Genomic DNA, 20359 nt, shown 5'->3' with positions numbered 1-20359 from the left:
ACAGATTTCTGAAATGCTAAGTTAAGTCTTATGCTCTGTCAAAAATATTTTGTTTTGATTTTTGATGAGACTGTTTCGTCTCTAAAATTGTGCTGTTGTCAACGGCTGCACACCTTACAGGTATGAAGGAGTACATGTCTGGAGTTGCAATTTGTCATAGAGTATTTGGTTCCAAAATCATGCGCACATAAAATAAACCAGACTTGTAGGTAGTCAGGGGACCGAGAACCGGGTCAAAAGAAAATACGAAATGCTGAGACTGTTTCTACAAACAGACGCGAGTGTGAGATTTGCACATGCATTGCTCGTGCTCTCCAAGACATAGTCTCATCCCAAAAATGGCTTCGCCATTTTACTTGTTATATTTATAGTTAGTTTCATTTCTTTTTTATAATTCAATTTTTTTTCTCATATTTTATAATTCTTGTTTTTGTTACTTTAAGTATTTTAATATTTATATTTTATAATAAGCATTATTTTTGCTGTAATTTTAACATACTATGAAATTTTTAATTATTAATATTTGTGAAAATATTGTAATGATAAAATGTCTCAGTGCTCACACATCAATGAAGAACTTTTGAAATTTGAACGTTATAATGATATGCTATGAAAAAATAAGTATTAATTGCCTGAATCAGAAATAATATAATTAAATAACTTAAATTTGTAATTGGATATTTTGATGTTTTAAGTGTTCCAATTCTGGTATTCAAACACGTGAAGACTTAAAACTACAGTTAAACCAGATGCTTATATTTACTATATGACTTGATACTTTAACAGAAATAAAAGCATCTGGTTTAATTGCAGTCTTCACCTATTTGAATGTCAAAATTGGAACACTTAAAACACCAAAGTGTCAGATTACAGATTTAATTTATTTAATTAACTACTCTGCAGTGACCGACAGATATATCCATCAAGGGCGATCATGTGGCACTTGTGAATGATGGCTATATCTGCAAAATTCTTTTGCGGATATCCGCAAAACTACCTAAAACTAAACTACCTAAAACTACCGGATAACCTAAAACTACCCGATAACTACCTAAAACTACCCGATAACTACCTAAAACTATCTAAAACTACCGGATAACCTAAAACTACCTAAAACTACCACGGAAAAAAAATTTACATAAAAAAGGAATTATGTGACAATAAAAAAGACTTTACTTTACTAGACATAACTGTTTACAAAATCTTTTTCCAAAATGGTAATGAGAAAAAACGCATGGGAAAATACTTAAAAAATTTCCCACATTTATTCTCCACTACATAAGGATAACACCATACCTGACTAACCCACTGCAGAAAGGTTAAGAAAAAATAAGTTTTTTCTTACTTTGTTATGTTTTTTTATTTACTTTTTATACATTTTTATATCAGAAGATGGTTATTTAATCTTATATATAAATACTATGTTTATATTTTCATAATAAATTACTTTATATTTATTTCAAAAGAGAAAATATCCTATGTTGGATTTTGATTATATTTTATTATTTTTTAAACCATTCTGTATAATAGACTTATATCTACAACTTAATACTTATATTTACTACAGAAACTGCAAATTTTCATGCACTTTATCATTTTATTTTTTCATATTTACTTTGATTTATTCATTAAAGTTAAAAAATATATTCTCTGTAAAGATTTTGATGTAACTTAAAATATGCATTTAAAATGTGATAATTTAATATCATTTTAATTAAAATTATAATTAATAAGTTTATAAATTCATTTTTTTAAAATTATCTTTACATTATTTGTAAAAATGCATTTCCAAGATGTATTTTGAAACATAAATGTATTATTAAAAAGATTTAAAATAAAAGAATTAAATGTTTTACATATTTTTTATGCTAACAGAAAACACAGTTTTTAATGCTATTGAACTTTTATTTCAGATTATCCTCATTTTTAAACACAGAACTGTTAATAGCTCTTCTAATGACTAGAAATTTTATTAAAATTTATACATCTTTAAAAATTTCTTAAAAATTAAAAATATATACAGGTACTCCTCACTTTATGACAGAGTTCTGTTCCAACAACTACATCATTAAGTGAATTGGTCAATAAGCAAGGAGCTTGCGCCAGGAATATAGGATCGTTGTAAAATTACACAAATTATGCAACAAACTTCAAATTTATTCATAAAAAGACTATTATAGTGTACTATAAGACTATTATAGTATGCTTAGTGCGCATGTCACCATTCGCCACTGACCGACACTCAAGCTGAGAAAAGGGATTCCCCGAATTGCAGGTCGAAACTCGATTGGTCGTAAGTGCAAGTGGTCATTAAGCAGATAGGTCATAAAGTGAGGAGTACCTGTATAAAATTAACCAGAAAAACTTTTAACATTTTGCCTTTTAAGAATGAGAATTAGCAAAAACAAAAAGAATATTTTTTGTCATTATTGGTGTAAAAGAATATTATAAAGAAGTTAATGTTTTATGTTCGCTTTTTTCATTTATTTAAAAAGTTTTGTTTTAGAAATGTTTCTTGTTCCATTACATTAATCGTCTTCCTTTTCTATTGATTTTTCTAATTTTCTTATATGATAGAAAACACTATGCAAAAGCCATTGTTACATTTTCAGAACATAATATAGTAATAAATGTTTATATTCCTTACTAATTAGTTAAAATTATTTATTTTAGGTCATTTCAAGGATATATTATTGTGTAAATAGATCATGGAGCGGAAAAATTAATATTGCAGAATTAAGGAAAAGCAACTTTTTACAAGTAAATTTACTTTTTATTTCTGTATAATGTTAGACATTCCTTATATTTATTTTATAATTATTTTTGATATATCAAAATTTGACAAGGGAGAAATTTTTAAATTCATAAAAACAGTTTGTATCATAATTAAATAACATAAATTATAGTAATGGATTTATTAATTTTTTCATCATAATTTCCTACATTATGAAATGGTTTGGTTAGCATTGTATGCATAATAATGCTTACAAGAATAATTAGCCAAATGAGAAAAACCTCAAAAATCAAATTTTCAGGTATAGATTTGACACCCTGATGCTATTAATAATTTATGTAAAGACATGGTAATCTATTTGAGACTTTAAGCTATTCTGAGCTATATTTTTGTCTCACTTCTACTTGAAACTTAATTAAATTTAATTTTACAATTGAAAAATTTTAATCATTAGGAAAACTTGAGATATTGATTACATTAATTAATACAATTAATTAACAGTCACGATTTCAGATATAAAAATGAATGAAATTTTAATTAGAAAATGGTTATTGAAAGCTTATAAAGAGAATTATTATAAAAATTATTTTAAAATATTAGTCGTCATTCATTTAAAACCAAATATTTTTTATACATATTAATATGTGAGGTCATCGAACCGCGTTTATCAACAGGATGTCAGAGTCCATCCAAAGCGTGACTGAGTGCGTTTGGCACAGAGACAATTTCCACAGTTACAAGAAATTAACCCGATTTATTATAACAAAAAAAATATCTTACAACAATAATACACTTTAAACGAGTGGCAGAGCCAAATCTTCTGGGTCCTTTGTTCCTGATGATGGAGGTCAAAAGAAGAAAGTTCTCTAATGTTTTAGCAGGAGTTGATGGCTCCGGGGCATAGCGAGGAAGTTCAAAGAGGACACTTAGTTCGCAACAAGAATAATCCTTTCGAGGCAGGTGCAACACATCCAAAAGCACAAGAGAGAAGCCCCTGTTTTTGCCAAATTAGGATTTTTATAAGTTTTTTCCTGGTTTCGGATTGAACATTCCAATAGGTTGATTCATACTCACCTCCACTTTCTAATTGATCCTCACTCGTTACAAAATGTAATGAGATCGGATCATGGGATGAGTCAACACCGACTGACAATTCGATCCCTATCGAAGATGTTCGATCTTAGGACTTACATTATTCTTCTATTGTTTTAAGATGAGATTCTCTCTTTTCTGACAATTCCGTCAAACATGTCCTTATATGGACATGAAGTTTACACCCTTTTCTTAAATCATTTTATAAATTTTTTTCCTACAAAATTTTTTTTATTTTTATTTTTAGTGTGGTTCCTGCCCACTTCCAGAGCCCCACAAATATATAATTATATTATTAGAATATTTTAAGAAACACCCTATTAATTAAGATCTTGTGAATTTATGAGTTTTTCAAATAAAATGATTAGAATACCAAATTTGCATTTATTATTGTTATTTATATTTATTGTTTTTTGATATTTAATATTTTAGGTTTTGGCATTATTAGAAAAAGAAGAAGATATTAATCAGATCACAGATTATTTTTCATATGAACATTTTTATGTTATTTATTGTAAATTTTGGGAACTGGATAAAGACCATGATCTCTTTATAGATAAATACGATCTTCAGAGACATAATGAAGGAGGTAATATATCAATTTTAATTTTTACGCTCAATTTAATATTTTTACAATATTTATCTCTTGAATGGATATAGAGTACTTATATCAATATAATACAACATTATTTATTTAAAAATTCTATTTAATTAAGAAAGGCTACAAATGAAATTCCGTCAATAGCGAGGTTGAGGCCGAAGTTTTAAAAGCAAAAACGTGTATGTTGGATGTTCGGCGCTGTTTTCCTGTAAGCCTAGAAGTTTGACAATGGCATTTGGAATGTCAAGCATGATTCCACTGACTTTCCAAACACCATTGTCAAACTTCTAGGCTTACAGGAAAGCAGTACTGAACATCCGACGTACACGTTTTCACGTTTAAAACTTCGGCCTCAACCTCACTAATATCTATGCATATTATAATGTTTTTTCTATTCTCACATTTCTTTAATTTATTTGAATAGTTGCACTACTGACAATAGATTAGATAGAAACTGATTAAAGCAGAATTTTTCAGTATAAAAACAACTAAATTCTAAATCATAATCACATTTCAAGGGTTTTGAGTTTTTTCTGTGTATTGTATATATATTTAATTTTCAATATCTTTGAAACATGAAACACTTAAGAACTGTTTCTCCATCAACATGAGTTGTAACAGTTTAACTGTTTTTTTTTTTTTTTGCATTAATAAAACCATAACCCTTTATAAAATGGAAACCATCACATTCCATTTTAGGTAGAATGTACTGTATTAAATACAATATAAAGTAAATAAATAATAATCATTATTATTCACATCAGATATTGTCATTAAGATTTTTTCAAATAAATTATCAAATATGTAATGATTATAGAGAATTTAAAATTCCAAAACAAGCAGTTTTATAACATGAATTACATTTTATCCAAAATTATATTTATATACAATAATAATAATTATTATTATTTATTATTAAAATAAGATATTGACAAAATATGTGAATTTCAGCTATTTCGTCAAAAATGATTGACCGAATATTTTCTGGTGCCGTGACTCAGTAAGTTTTTATTTTATATTTAATTTTATTTTTATTAGAATACAATAATTTAAATAAAATTTTCAAATATTATTTAAAAACATAGTAAATTTGTATTTAAAATTTTTATTGTGAAATTTAAATTACTGTATAATTGGAAATTAACATTATTTCTATATAAAAAGTTGAAATATAATTATTTCATTCATATTACAATATAAATTTAGATATCTTAGGAACCTGAATTATTTTTGAACTTAGTTCATGTATGTCTATTTGTTTTATAAATATGGTACAAAATAACAATTTCAGATTTTCCATTTCAAAAATTAATAGATAGTTACTGAAATATTTAAAAATATTACTATTTTTAATAAAAATTAGTTCCGCTTATAAGTTGTGTGTGTATGAATTACAATATGAAGTTGTTTTTGAAATACAGTTTCAGTTAAACAATTTTTTTTGTAATTTTAAATTAGTAGATAGCTAATGATTGGTAAATACTTTTTATACTGCGACAATTTAACTGATATATAGAGACAGCGAGATGACTGAAGCATTAAAGGCATCAGCCTGTCATTCTGGGGACATAGAACAAGTCTAAGTGAGAAATTCCAGGAATTTTTTATAGGTGGTCAGCCCTGAATATGTTGAGCTCTGTTTCACCATTTGGCCATCTCCAATGAGGATCTGGCCAAACTGTGATGGGCACGATTAAAAGGCCCTCTTAGTGCTTGCAGGGTGGAAAGATTGAAAATAAAACTGATACATAGCTTAGACAAATAATTGTTTAAATTTAATAGAATTTTAGAGAAAATGTGCAATTGGCAAATTAAAATTTATACATTTTATGAAAAAAGAAAAAATGGATTTTATAGAAATAATGCTTACTTATTAAAAATCGTTTCTTTAAATTTTTTATTATATGTATTTTCTTTGAGTAAAATATAAGAAAAATTGTTTGTTTTTAAATAATTGGATGATTAATTTAATATTTCTTAGTCAACTAGAAATTATAATTATTTTGCCAAATTTCAAACATGGGAAAGATAGCTACTAATTATCCACCTTTAGGAAACCACCCCATAGCTACTCTAAGAGAATTTCAAGCTAGTTTCTCAAAAATTTGTAATTTTAATCATTAATTTTTTGTTTTTTGACATTTAATAAAAAATAATTTCTTTAGTCACTAAGCTTTTCTCTTACTTCGAATTACTTTTACTTGAAAAACCTTATCCCTTATCTTAGGTTAAATACTACTACTAAACTGGAGAAACACTAAACTTATGTAATACACAAAAACTCAAGCAAACTCAAGTAAAGTCAAATATTTACACTGTAGAACAAATGTTTTCAGTGTTCTTAAGCCCCCCATATTTAGGTTCTAAATTCTTTCAAAAGTAGAATAATGCTTGTAAAGAATGTTTTAATTTCTATAAATAAAATGCAGAAGCAATCTTTCAGGGGTATACTTTGTACCAATAACATAACGGAATAGGAAAGTGGCTACAGTACATAGGGGCTATTACAAAACCTTTGTATTGTCAGGGCTTGTGGACTGTCAAAATTAAGATCTGAAAGTTTTAGGTAGGGATCCTGCTACCAGATGTGTATTATCAGATACACCTCTGATTTAGACTCGATAGAAAATGGAGATATGTAAGGCACGAGGGTAAGAGTCACTCCGAAATCTAAGAATGAGCCTCTCAGGAGGGTAAATGAAAAATCAATTAAATCAACTTAAGACTAAAAAGGAAAATTTAATACAAAACCAAACATATTACTAAAATTAAGTTTAAAATTGATATTAAAGACAAAGTCTGTCTATAACAATATGCTTGTATCTGGATAGACAAAGTCTATTTCAGAAGTTAACCTATTTCTATATTATTAAACCTGGGGTACCTAGCAGGGGGTATCCAAACTTCATGACTCACAACATACTAGGAAAAGAGCTGTTGTCTTCTCTTCAAAGACCTTCTGTCTTCTCTTTGGTCCCTTATTCTTATTCTTTTCCTTATCTCTTTTTTTTTTGCTGTTCTATTTCCTCCAGATTTGACATACTCCTCTGGTGCAGTTCTCTACTATTGAGTTGGCTCCCTTTTCTAGGATTTGACTGTCTTTCGGGATGTTGTGTTTAATCTTCTCTCCTCTCTTTTTTTTTCTCTCACTTTCTGCTTTTTCTTCCTCTGTATTTTTCATCATTCCCTTTTGTTTAATTCTTTTTTCTGACCAATTATTTTATTCTGGAGGAAGTTGAGATAATGAGAAATAAGCTTGTTTGATTATTTTTAGTCCTCCTTCTCTCTTGTCTAATATGAATTATGTGTGTCCACATGATATGGACAAAGTAACAACTGTTCCTAATACTATTGAAAAAGGAGGAAACAGCAGTCATCTTGTTAAAACTAGATTTAAATATTGTATTGGTCACTAGATGGTACCTTGTAACCCCTTTGTACTTAATCTCCATTTTGTAGAATAAAACTCTCTTTTGTTGTTTGGACTTCGATGTGTGGGTGTTTTATTGTTTTCTTTGTTCAATCATGCTCTGATTACACTTTCATCACATCCCCTTTGTCTTTTCCTTTGAATGTTGTGAGATTAGCAATAATTAATTGATAATTTTTTAACTCTAATTTGTTTCTCTTAATTCTCTTTAATTGGTATTGCTAAAAGTTTAAAAGGGGTCCCTAAAATCGGAAAAATATGAAAAATTCTTTTACAACATTGCTTGATACATAAACAATCCTGGTGTCAAATTCACACATCTAAGAGATGCGGATGCAAAGGGCATCTTGTCCAATAGCTACCATTTGTTTGATGAACAACTGTTATATATATTTTTTTTGTCCAATAGCTATCGTACAGAACAAAATATATATATATAACAAATACATATATACTTTAAAATAAGTTGGTTAAAATTAAAATTACACAAGAATAATGTTAATAATAATTCAAGTATATATATATGACAATAATGATGACCAAAAATGATTAGGGGGAAAAGGTGGGTCTCACATTATAAATGCCTCCAAGAGCATTTAACATTAATAAAAATGCAACAAACTACAACTACTACTGCTTTATCTACTCTACCCTTAGAGACAGACAACCATACACATCTAGACCAGGCAAACTTATACACAATTCAAGTAACAAAGTTTACATGACAGTTAGAAAAATTTGAAATTTACAAGACAGCAAGGGAAGAATCAGTATCAACTATTAATACAGTAATTCCCTGGCCTTATTCAAGATTCAAAAAATTACACTGCAAGATCAGACACATCATCAGCACAAACAAACCAATCAGGACTTATAAAATGCTGAATTTTAAAGATTCCAACACACATGGTGTTCTGTTTGTAGAAATTAAAACATTCTTTACAAGCATTGTTCTACATTTGAAAGAGTTTAGATCCTGAAGATGGGGGCTTAAGACCACTGAAAACATTTGTTCTACAGTGTAAATATTTGACTTTACAGGTGGAGTTAACCTTATCTCAGAAATGACATTCATCATTCTTATTATCCAAATCAATGTAATTCTAATTGTAAAGTTTTTTTATCTTAATTTATTTATTTATGTTTAGTATTTAATATTAACGATAACATGAAAGATTTTTTTATAATTTTCAGCTGTTATTTCTTAGAATTAAAAACATTAGGATTTTTTATTAGTTTTAAATTTAAAGATATTTTTCAAATTGTTAACTCATCAATATAATTTACTATTATTACACTATTGCATTTGGATTTAGAATTACTTTAAATCTTATCATTAAAAATTAAAAAAGTAAAAAATTTAAAATAGGTTATCAAGGTTAACGACATTTTATTTACTATATAATTAATTTTATAAGTTTTTTTAGGGAAGCTGTACATAAGAAAGGAAAAATGAGCTATACAGACTTTGTATGGTTTTTATTGTCAGAAGAAGACAAGAGACATCCTAGGAGGTATATCTAAATTTACTTATTTTATAATTACAGAAAAATATATTCATTGATATGAAACTTTTAACATAAACTTAAAGAAAAAGAATTACCATTTCAGAAGATTTCTTTATTTTTTAATTTGAAACATTTAAAATTAATTAATAAATTTTAGAAAATTATCTATTATCAGACCTGTGTTAAATTCATTATTGGATATTTTTGTACATAAATTTTTGAGAAAACTATAAAGAATAAGCTCTCTTAAATGATAATATAATGCAGTTATATTTCTCAGTTTAAAATTTATAATAATCGATAGAATTAAAAAAACAAAATCCATTCTAAATTAAAAATTGTTACAATACAGTTTAAATGAAAGACTTTTCTTTTTCCTTCTTCTTTTGGATTCAAACTTTCATTTTTCTGTTGTTTAATTACTGTATTACATTTCTTTTCTGTTCAACCCTTGTCCGGATAAGCTGTTTTTATAATACAAACAGATAAGGTGAATCAAGTGGTCTTAATTGTTTGGAGTGATATACATTCTTCTTTTATACTATTGTTATTCTGTACCACATTATTAGTACAAAACATTTTTTTTTATTAATCCTTTGAATTACAATATGCCAATAAATTTTATTTGAACTTATTTTTAATGTATGGCATATAAGCATTTTCTGAATGTTGAATGCATAATGTGTCATTGCATATATATCAAAATGTTGCTTTTGCATTAGAGATTTGTTCGTAGGGCACATGAAGCACCGTTTTTTATTTTGTGGTGGTTCTCCACTAGAACAGTGTATTGGAGCTAACTTTTCTTTCCTACATTGCTGTGATCTTATACAGTATTTTATCATCAAATCTAATGCACCACAAAGACACTTGAATGATCAGTGCCCTATAATAGCTCTGAAATAGGAGAAACGTAAACAGAACTCCACAAAACTTTTTAACTTTTGTTATTGAGTTTCAGACATATTGCAGTAAGAAGAAATTCAAAGATGGTTAGATTTATATTATGTGAAGTAGTTTTCATTGGTGGTCTTAGATAACGGTTACTATATACTCATATAGATTCCTGGTTTGTAAACCGAATGTATAAAAGTATATCAGAAGCTACAAATAAGTGAAAACTCAAGTATGTCGACAACTTTTCTCCTGGTTGAAGTGTGACTAGTTGGTATGTGTAAAGCACTTTTTATAATATTACATAACTGAGATTTCTTTTGCTGAATTAGAATGTAAGACCATGTGAATCCACCATATACCCAAACCTTGATCATCCTTTACAAATTCAAAAGCAATTATATTGTCTGGAACATTTGATAAATCCAATTTGTGTTAGACTCCTCATAATTTTATTATTCAACATTGTCAAATACAGTTGGTTCATTATTACTGAGGTTATGTATAAGTTCTTAATCAAACAAAACACAATGTCAAGACATTTTAACAATTGAGGTAGATATCATCTCAAACAAAATATATTTCAAGTTACTTGCTGAAAATACTTATGTAATTTTTCAGCAAGTAACTTAAACTTCAGTAATTCACTAAAAGCAAGAAGTAGCACCTTAAAACAACAACAATTGGAGTCTGCATAATGCTTTTTGCTGTCTCAATAAGAGAAATATGCATCTGATACAGTGAGTCTATCAGACTCATGTTATCTGTTTGAAGATGTATTTATTTTAAATTATACTGTTTTAGGCCATTGTACACAAAATGCATTATTATTATTCTAGAATAAAGTTTTGTAAACATAAATTGACAAATGCATAAAGCAGCAAGTAGTAATCTTAAATAAAAAAAAAAATATGAAAATTAATACATTGAAATGAGTCTGACAGACTCACCTTATCTGGCTTAATATGTTTATTATCTTTTATTATTTTATTTATGATAACATGCTATTAAAATGCAATAAAAAATAATATAGTAGTGGAAAATACATACAAATAAAATTCAGAAGAAAGAAACAAAATAAGTAAGATTATGTGTACAATATCATAATTTAATAAAAAAGATATATTAATATTTAACTGCGCAACACTGGGATGTAAATAAAACTTACCAATGACTCACTAACCAATTAACCGGTGTGAATAACGTTTAAGTGACGAATGTTTTCGTTACCCCTTCAGGTCAATTCTTTAATTTTTGTTAATTCACTTTCTTCGGGTCAATTATTAATTTCTTATTTTTTCCAGCTCACAATGTAGTAATATTTTAAAATAGCAGACTGTTATTATGTCCACTTTGTTTAATACTGTTATTACATTTATTGAAATGAGTATTGTTTAGGGTCTGAAAATGGATTAATTTGCTTTCCATTATTTCAAATGGAAAAAATTGATTTGGACTTGTTATGGCTACATGGAATGAATTAAATTTGAAATACAAGTCACCACTGTATTCAAAATTAACTTATAATTTATGTAAAAGTTAATTTTGTAAATTTTGTTATGAATTACTAATAACAACTTTTGAAATGCATAGAATTATATTATTACATATATTGTTATAATTACAACATATGTATTTTTTTATTAGCATTGAATACTGGTTCCGTTGTATGGACTTAGATGGAGATGGTTATTTGTCAATGTATGAAATGGAATATTTTTATGAAGAACAACTGCAAAGAATGGAAGTATTGGGAATTGAAACATTGCCATTCAAAGATTGCTTATGTCAGGTATGTAAAAAGAACGGCATTGATTATTTTGATATCTTGATTTTAATGCAATTTAATTACCAGATTACATCAGGCTACTTTCCACAATTATATTTAATTTGTCACTAGGAGGAGGTGTTAGATGCCATTTCTTATTAAATTTATAATTATAATTAAATTTAGAATATTCTAGAAGAAAAGAATTGACCTGAAATGGAACTTGAACCTGCAAATCCCACTTACTGTGTGGATGTGTTGCCAGTTATGCTACCCAAGCTTCCAGTCTGATCTCTTCTTCCAGACATTTTTAAATATGATATAATCATCCTCAGTTATATACAGTGCCGACTGGAGACACCTTCAGCACCCCTATAAACTCCTACTCATCAAACTTGATGAGTAGGAGTTTATAGGGGTGCTGAAGGCATCGCAGTTGGCACCATATGTAACTGAGGATGATTATATCATATTTTAAAATGTCTGGAAGAAATCATACTGGAGCTTAGGCAGCATAACTGGCAACGCATCCATACAGTAAGCAGGAGTTGCAGATTTGAGTCCCATTTCGGGCCAATTCTTTTTTCCAGAATATTGTAAATTATTTAATAAATATTAAGTATTAAATTTAATCAGAAATGGCACATAATGCCTCCTCCTAGTGAGCAAATTATTTAGTAATTAATTAAATATAATCATGGAAAATTATCCCAATGCAATCCAGTCATTGTTTGGCTTTACAAATTTATTGGGCTTTGTGATGTTTGTTTATGCAATTTAATTGGCATAATGTCAATTAATACTCTTAATCTTTGTATAATATTTGAAATATTTATATTTTATATTAATAATAACTTTATTTAGTGCTTGTTATTTTTTCTAAATTTCTAATATTTAATCTATATTTTTAATTTAGATGTTAGATATGATTAGACCTAAAGTGCCTGGATGTATTTCTTTATCAGATTTAAAATCATGCAAAATGACTCCATTATTTTTTGATACTTTCTTCAATCTTGAAAAATATTTGGACCATGAACAGAGAGATCCTTTTGCTTCGCAACGAGTAAGTGTTTTGTGTTTGTTGTTGTCAAAATTATTTTGAAAGATAAAATTAAAACATTTAAAAATATGTGAATTTCAAACATAACCAAATTATATTTGCATCTAATTCAATTTTTACATGAATTTAATGTTATCAAGAATTTTAAATATTTCTTACAGAAGTTGTTGCTTATCTAGAACTAAGTACAGTATTTGTATTAATGTTTATATAGTATCATGATGCCAAGTTGCCAAAGATATTTATTGTTATGATTATAAGACACACACTTTTTCTGCATTTTAATTTCTGAAACCTGAATGCATATTACATTTGTGTCAAAAGAAACTTGTTAGATTGACAGATTCATAAGAGTGTGTTGTGGCATATTCATCATTACTTTGACAGCAAAACAAACAAATAATTTCATTCATGTGCAATGAAACTATTTGCTTGTTTTGTTGTCATTTCAGTTACATGCATTAATGATGTGTTGAATTTAACTATAATTTAAATGTCTTCAAAAAATTACATTATGATGTAGTACAATCCTGTTCAGCTAATTTGTAGCAAAGTTCAAAAATGGAACTGGCATACTGCCAGTCTGAATGTTATACTCTCAACTATTAAACTGATGAAGAGAGAGAGGAAGGAATGAACAGTTGTCCACATAAATATACAAAGTATGGATATCATATGTTGTGCTATTTATTTATTAAGTCAATCTATTCAGATTCAGTTCTTAATGAGAGGAATTGCACTTTCTTTCTCTATTTTCATGAAATTGGGTGTATATGATATCATTGTAATTTGGATGCATTTTTCCAAATGACATCAATCTTGCAATGCTCCTGTAATTGTATTTAATATAATTTATGTATGAGAAAACCAAATGAAAAAAACTGGTCAGTTTGGAAACTTACAAACTTATGTGAGGACACTGATTCAGTCCAAAAATAGTCAAAATTTACATCAGGACGACAAGCAGAGCAGATCAGAAAAATCATATGTGGTTTGGACACTGAGCCAGGATTGCCATTTACAAAAGAATCCATTTATTCGAATAAAGACATGATTATATTAAAATTTCTTTCTGTGTCTTCTATAAATAGATTCAGTTCTTAATATTGGTCTAAAGAAAGAATCCAGAGAGGGTCCAAATGTTGTTGGTTTAGGTTGACGATAAGTCCTTCAATGATTGATGGCTTATGAGTCGATGGCCTGGAACGCACTTTGTCTGGAGGAACTTTGGATCTGGTGGGAACTTGGGTTGGCTGAGTTGTGTTTGTCCACAGTTGGCCATTTGGGAAACACAACACAGGAAACTTAAATTTTTAATATGACTGAAACGTATCCTGAGAGACAATTGATTGGCTAGAGAGGTTGGATCTGGGATGAGAACTTTTTATGATTTAAATCCTCAGAAATGAAACTTGGATCTTAGAGAAAGTATTTTGATCTTGGGGAAGAACCTCACGTTCTTGAGACATGAGTTTTTAAAGGGTTCTCTCCTCAATTCCACATTCCGATTGATCAATGATATTCCTTGTCACTTTCCAATTGGTCCATCCTTGTCTCCAGATGAAAATTCTAGACCTTTCAGATCGCAGGAGAGGTCAACATTAACGTTCAACCTGATGCCATTTCCATATTAGTATTTATCAAACTTTGAAACTCTTTCTTGTAACTCAAGCTTTTTTGTTTACCTTTTTGACATCAAGAATTTTATAATTGTCTTCATGAGACATTAAACAATAATATAGTGAAATGATTTATTTAATTAAATAACTTTGTCATTTTTTTATTTGAAAGGTGGGAGTTTAACTGCCCCATCAAACACTCATTAGCTTTTCAACATGTAATTTCGAATTTAGTCCTGGACTGTTTTATCTGGCTGGTGGTCTGGAAAAACTATCATATGCTCCAGATTCAAATTAGTCCGTCAATTGTGTAGAGCTGATATAATATTTAAACAAATGTTATGTGTATGCATTGAAATAATGTGATAGGGCATAAATTAATGCACATTACATTTATTTATTTTAGAATTGTAGGTAATTCTATGAACAAATTTATAAATTAGTGCTGTTGCAGGTTAATAAAAAATTGTGCACTCTTTCAATTTTAAATTGTCAGTACTTCTCACAATCAATGATAATTTAAAATTGAATTGAAATACAGTAACTTATGAAAAGAAGAATGAGAAGAAAAGATGATTTACTTGAATATATTAGTAGTAAAATTATTTAAATTTAAAATTAAGTATTTTAATCTTTGTTTCCCAGGTATGTTTAATATTTAAACATTCGTAAGTATAATGTGAAATGATTAACAAAGATTTAAACAATTACAAATTATTAACATAGATACATATTTATACAATTTGTATATTAAAATGTAATTGCTAGATTTTTCAGGCTATATATATATATAGGCTAGTAACCAATTAGATAAACTAAGTAGAGCCTGAAAAATCTTGTGATTAGAAATTCGTATATAACAAAGACATATCTGATAATTTTGTGAATTCTTGATTTCTTCTTTTTTCTAATACATTTAGTTTTTTAGTTATAAATTACAGAAAATAAAGAAATAAATGATAGTTGCTTATTATAGTACTATATTATCTTATATTTAAAGAAACAAATTTACATATAAGGTTTTATTTTAATTGATGTAAACTATGTAGAATGTTTTTATGAAATGTAAATTACAGTAGAGCGTCATTTATCCGAAAGCCGATCAACCGAAAGCTTTCCAGTCGGACTGTGTCATGCTGAATCGAACGTTTTTGATACTAGATTAACTTCTAAAGTATAATTTTTTTGTTTTTGTATTTTTCAATATATTTATTTTGTTTGTACAAAATAAAGAAATAATTTTTAACGATACAATAGCCTCGATTATTATTATAAAAATTTTCGTTCGGCTTAAAATCGACAGGCTTAAAATCGACAAAAATTCAACGTGAAGCGACACGCAAATCGAAGAAATTTCAACATCGGATAGGTTAATATAATTTTTTGGATAACCAATTATGTACGGGAAAAAAAAGTTATCCGAACAACCCCAGTCCCAAATTGATTCAGATAAACGACGCTCTACTGTATAAACAATAAAAAAATATAGCTACTAGTATTAAGTAAAAGTTCTAGTATTTGTAGTTTAACTGTGACATGCATTAAAGGTTAGCCTGTAATTTTAAAAGTTTCTGTTCTGTTACTAGTAAGGATACATTTGGAATAATAAGCAAAATTTAAAATGTACAAAAAAATTGCATAGTATTTTTAAATGTGAACAATGTTAGATTTTTCAGTTGTTTTTTGTGAATATGTTCTGTTTTAGTACAATTTTATATTAACATTGAAGCACAGAATTATTTTGATGGAATAAATAAATACACACACATACACACACTATTACTGAAATTATATGTATCTATATTAATTCTATTAGGAACAAGATTCAGATAGCTGTGAAATGACTGATTGGGATCGTTATGCTACAGAAGAATATGAGTTACTTGTTGCTGAGGAAGGTACAAGTGATCAAGCAGATGATCTGTAAGTAATATTTAAATAATTGATATAATCTTATTATTGTAATTTTATGGAAAAAATGATTCTAAAATAAAACTACACCATAAATAAACTATAGTATTATTTATTTGTTAAATTTTGCTTCTACTTATTTGTAAACTCATAAAATTTTATAACAATATTAAGGAATAAAATACATAATTTATAATTAAGTGAATAAAAAAATATACTTCTTTTTATCTTGTTAAAGACAGACCATTATAGTAAAATAAAAAAAAAACAGACAAACAGTAAGATTATAATCTTATTGCTTGTCTGTTTTTTTTAATTTAGCATCATTATTAGTAAATTCATTGAAATAATGATAAGTTCTGCATGATCTTTCCAAATAATCTAATCCTATTACATTTTTCTTTCTTAACAATTAATTTTATTAGCTTTTGTTATTTATAAACAATATAATAAGGATGTGTGTCTGTGTACAAGCCAGACTATAACCTTTGAAAATAAAAGCATCTGTATGTAATACAATCTTGATCAAATTTCAGAAAGGGAAAAATATGTTTTAATTTCAGAGAGGAAAATATATTTATTTGAAACTTTTGTAAGAATTTAATGAAAATTACATAGAGAAATAAATTGAGTATCTGATGTGCTTTCATTTCGCTATCTCAGTGTTTCAAAACATGCATATTCCCTAAGAACTCTCTAAGGATACTTGAAGAGTTCTGAGGGGATGAAGAAACATACAGTCATTAAAATTTAGTGATTTTTTAAATTCCATTCCATGATCAAAATATGTTAATGTCATTTTGCCTATAAATTAGCAATGAATAGCTTTGTCAGAGAAGAGAAAGTTCCGAAATACCTTTTTCCTTCTGCTCATGTCTATGTGAAAGTGCATTTTCTACATTTGTAGATCTAAAAACAAACAAAAGAAATTATCTTGTTGATGATGAAATTAAGAAACTTTCATTAAAATATTTTTAGAGTTTCATATTTGTGCTATGTACTGTATATGTATATGTTTGATAATTTGTTACAATATTGATGTTAAAAGTTGTAGCAGATTAACTATTAGACTGAGTAGACTTAAGATTAGGGACCTGGAAGGGAAGGCCCATGAGCAAAAAGAAAACATGGTTCAGTTGAATGTGCAGAAAGTGTTTTAATTGAATATGCATGTGAGTATTTTGATGATATTTCAATACTTTGCACTTAACAATGAGCAAAGAGAAACTTAGTCAACTGGCTCTCATTGAATCGGATACGCTTTGCTCTGTTGATTTACATTCTATTATTGACACTTTTGTAACCTAAAAACATATAGACAATTTTTAAAATATAAATATAAAGAAAATAAAAATAAATGAATAAAACAGCTATAGTTGATTCATATAATGTATTTTATTACAAAATTATATCATTTTTCTATGTGTAATGTATAATAAGTATTTAATGTAATTTAATGTCACTTTATTATATTCAACAAAGAATAACAGGAAGAGGTGTCTTATAAAGCCTAGCCTAGTGTTCCGAGTGATAGTTAATCTGTTACAAGTTAAAAGTACATTTATTTTATTCTTATTCATGTTTAAATATTTCCAATTACCCTTATCTAAAAGGGTACTCCATACTTATGAAAAGTTCAAAACGTGTACACATATGCCAAAACTTTGTGAAACACTGCTCTAATCTAATTATTATTTAGTCAATTTAAAAAAATTTGATTTAATTGAAAAATGACATAGAAATAAATATGAATCTTTTTTCTAACTTAAAAAGTCTATAATATTAAGATAAAATACAGAAAACAAATATTTAATATTTAAGATTCTATAATAAAATTAAAAGTAATGTGTTTTCTTTTACTCTTGAATTATGTTTATAAATATTTTTTTATTTAAATATCAAATTGGTTCTTCTCCCATTTGATTTGCTATATACTTCGTGTTTTAATTCTATTTATATATTTTATGTCAGAATATACGAAGACTATGATCAAGACGACGAATTATCAAATATCCATAAAATAAACGGGTCAAGCATCGTTCAACGTAGTAGTTCTGCTGCAAATAATGTAAACATTGACGACGACGACGATTTTTCAGATTCTGACGTTACCTATTACTAAAATGTATTATGAAATTACAAAATTACAGCGAGGTAATTATCTATAGTATTTTTCATTTATCGATTTTACTTATAATATATTGATTTTATAAATTAATTTAGGATGCGAATACAATGCCGTAATGTAAGATGGGTAGAGGAATGCATAAGCCTATGAATGGAATTGAGTCATTCCATAAAGAGTAAACAGGCAGCAAATAATATTTGCATACTTCTATACTTCTTAATTAGTAAAAATTTATTGTTAAAGGTACTCATTACTAATTTTTACTTTAACTTATTTTGTATAAATAATATTTTTATTGTTGTTGTTATTTTATACAGAATATGTTAAATTAAGCTATATAAATTGTCAGTAATTAAACACATGCCAAAGATACTTTGTATATATCCCAATAACAAAAGCCGCAGCAATTTATAGATTCATATTGTAAAATAGACGTGTACGATCGAGAAAACATACATATGATTTAAGCTGAAATTTCATCTGTTAATAATGTATATGACTTTCTTTACACAGACAATGAAAAATTCTATTTTTACATCAATAGTATACAGCAAATGTTGTATTTTGTACTGTTTATTCAACAGTCTTTTATATTTTTGAATTTGTGATACGAAAACTGCATACAATGTATATAGTGTACATAGTTTGTTTTGTTTTGATGTAATATTCATAATTTGTTCAATGAATGACATTGAAAGAATTTATTTATATTAATCTACAAGTAGTTTGTGTAATTTATCTATTTATAGCAATTTTATTTGTTTGTACTTGATTATATTACAAATTGTATTTCACGAGAATAATTTTTTAACGTCATAATTTATTTTATATTTGTTGTCGTTTATCTACGAGAAATCTGTGTCGTGTTTACATTGTATCCGAAAGTTAAATTATTTTCGGTAAAATTCTTTAATCTGTTTACTGCTTGCAAGTCGACACTTAGTACCTGTAATATATGAAATTTCTTCAGTTGTAGTAAATAAATATTTTATTAAAATGGAAATCGTAAACTGTGTGCAGAAATAGATTATGGTATTTTATTACAACTTTTGTGTTCTTTTATATTTTATGTTGAAAAATGAGGTTTGTTTGAATATAAAATAGCATTTTCTTGTTTTGTCAACTATCAAATGAATTTTTTTTCATTTTTATGTCAACAAAATGAAATGTAAATGGTATTTCTAATGTATCATTTAAAGTATTGCAGATAAAATTTGTATTAATTTGTTAGGAATGCTGTTCTTTTGAGTGATGAAATAACTCAAAATTAGTGACATTTCCCTTCCATGGAGGGAGTATAATATGGATAGAGTACTTGTATATGTTGTAATAAATTATGAAAAGTTTTTGTTTTCAGAATTGTTTATATTTTCTTGTTATTAACAAAATAAAAGTTGTGTTTCAGCTACTTCATCGATAAAAATTGTTTAAACACAATTTGAAGATGGACACGTTATCATCTTTTTTTATATAATAAGTACTGTTTAACATCAAAATTTTGTTAAAGCAATTTTAGACAGGGAGGAGCCTGCAGAGAAAGATACAATTAACCATAACAACTCTGCTATTGTGTTTATATATCTTTCTCATGCCATAAGAAAAACAAATAAT

At 27.3% G+C, this 20359-nt stretch overlaps 1 protein-coding gene across 4 annotated transcripts in view; it reads left to right on the top strand.

Moving 5' to 3' along the window:
* The window catches only part of LOC136973246 (serine/threonine-protein phosphatase 2A regulatory subunit B'' subunit beta-like), a 57062-nt gene extending 36955 nt beyond the window's left edge, over positions 1–20107 (top strand). For 3 of the 4 annotated variants that reach the window (XM_067267956.1, XM_067267953.1, XM_067267954.1), the window contains 8 exons: positions 2674–2760; positions 4259–4415; positions 5379–5427; positions 9276–9371; positions 11907–12051; positions 12944–13093; positions 16526–16632; positions 18592–20107. In XM_067267956.1, the coding sequence (XP_067124057.1) occupies positions 2674–2760; positions 4259–4415; positions 5379–5427; positions 9276–9371; positions 11907–12051; positions 12944–13093; positions 16526–16632; positions 18592–18742 (942 nt within the window). In that variant the 3' untranslated portion in view covers positions 18743–20107. The remainder of the gene's footprint in view (positions 1–2673; positions 2761–4258; positions 4416–5378; positions 5428–9275; positions 9372–11906; positions 12052–12943; positions 13094–16525; positions 16633–18591) is intronic. The other variant, XM_067267955.1, reaches the window with a different exon arrangement.
* Positions 20108–20359: the final 252 nt, after the last annotated feature.

The sequence above is a fragment of the Centruroides vittatus genome, unplaced genomic scaffold (assembly GCF_030686945.1).
Source record: "Centruroides vittatus isolate TY-2023 unplaced genomic scaffold, ASM3068694v2 contig_3125, whole genome shotgun sequence".
Lineage (NCBI taxonomy): Eukaryota > Metazoa > Arthropoda > Arachnida > Scorpiones > Buthidae > Centruroides > Centruroides vittatus.
This window is presented reverse-complemented; position numbering and strand designations above follow the sequence as displayed.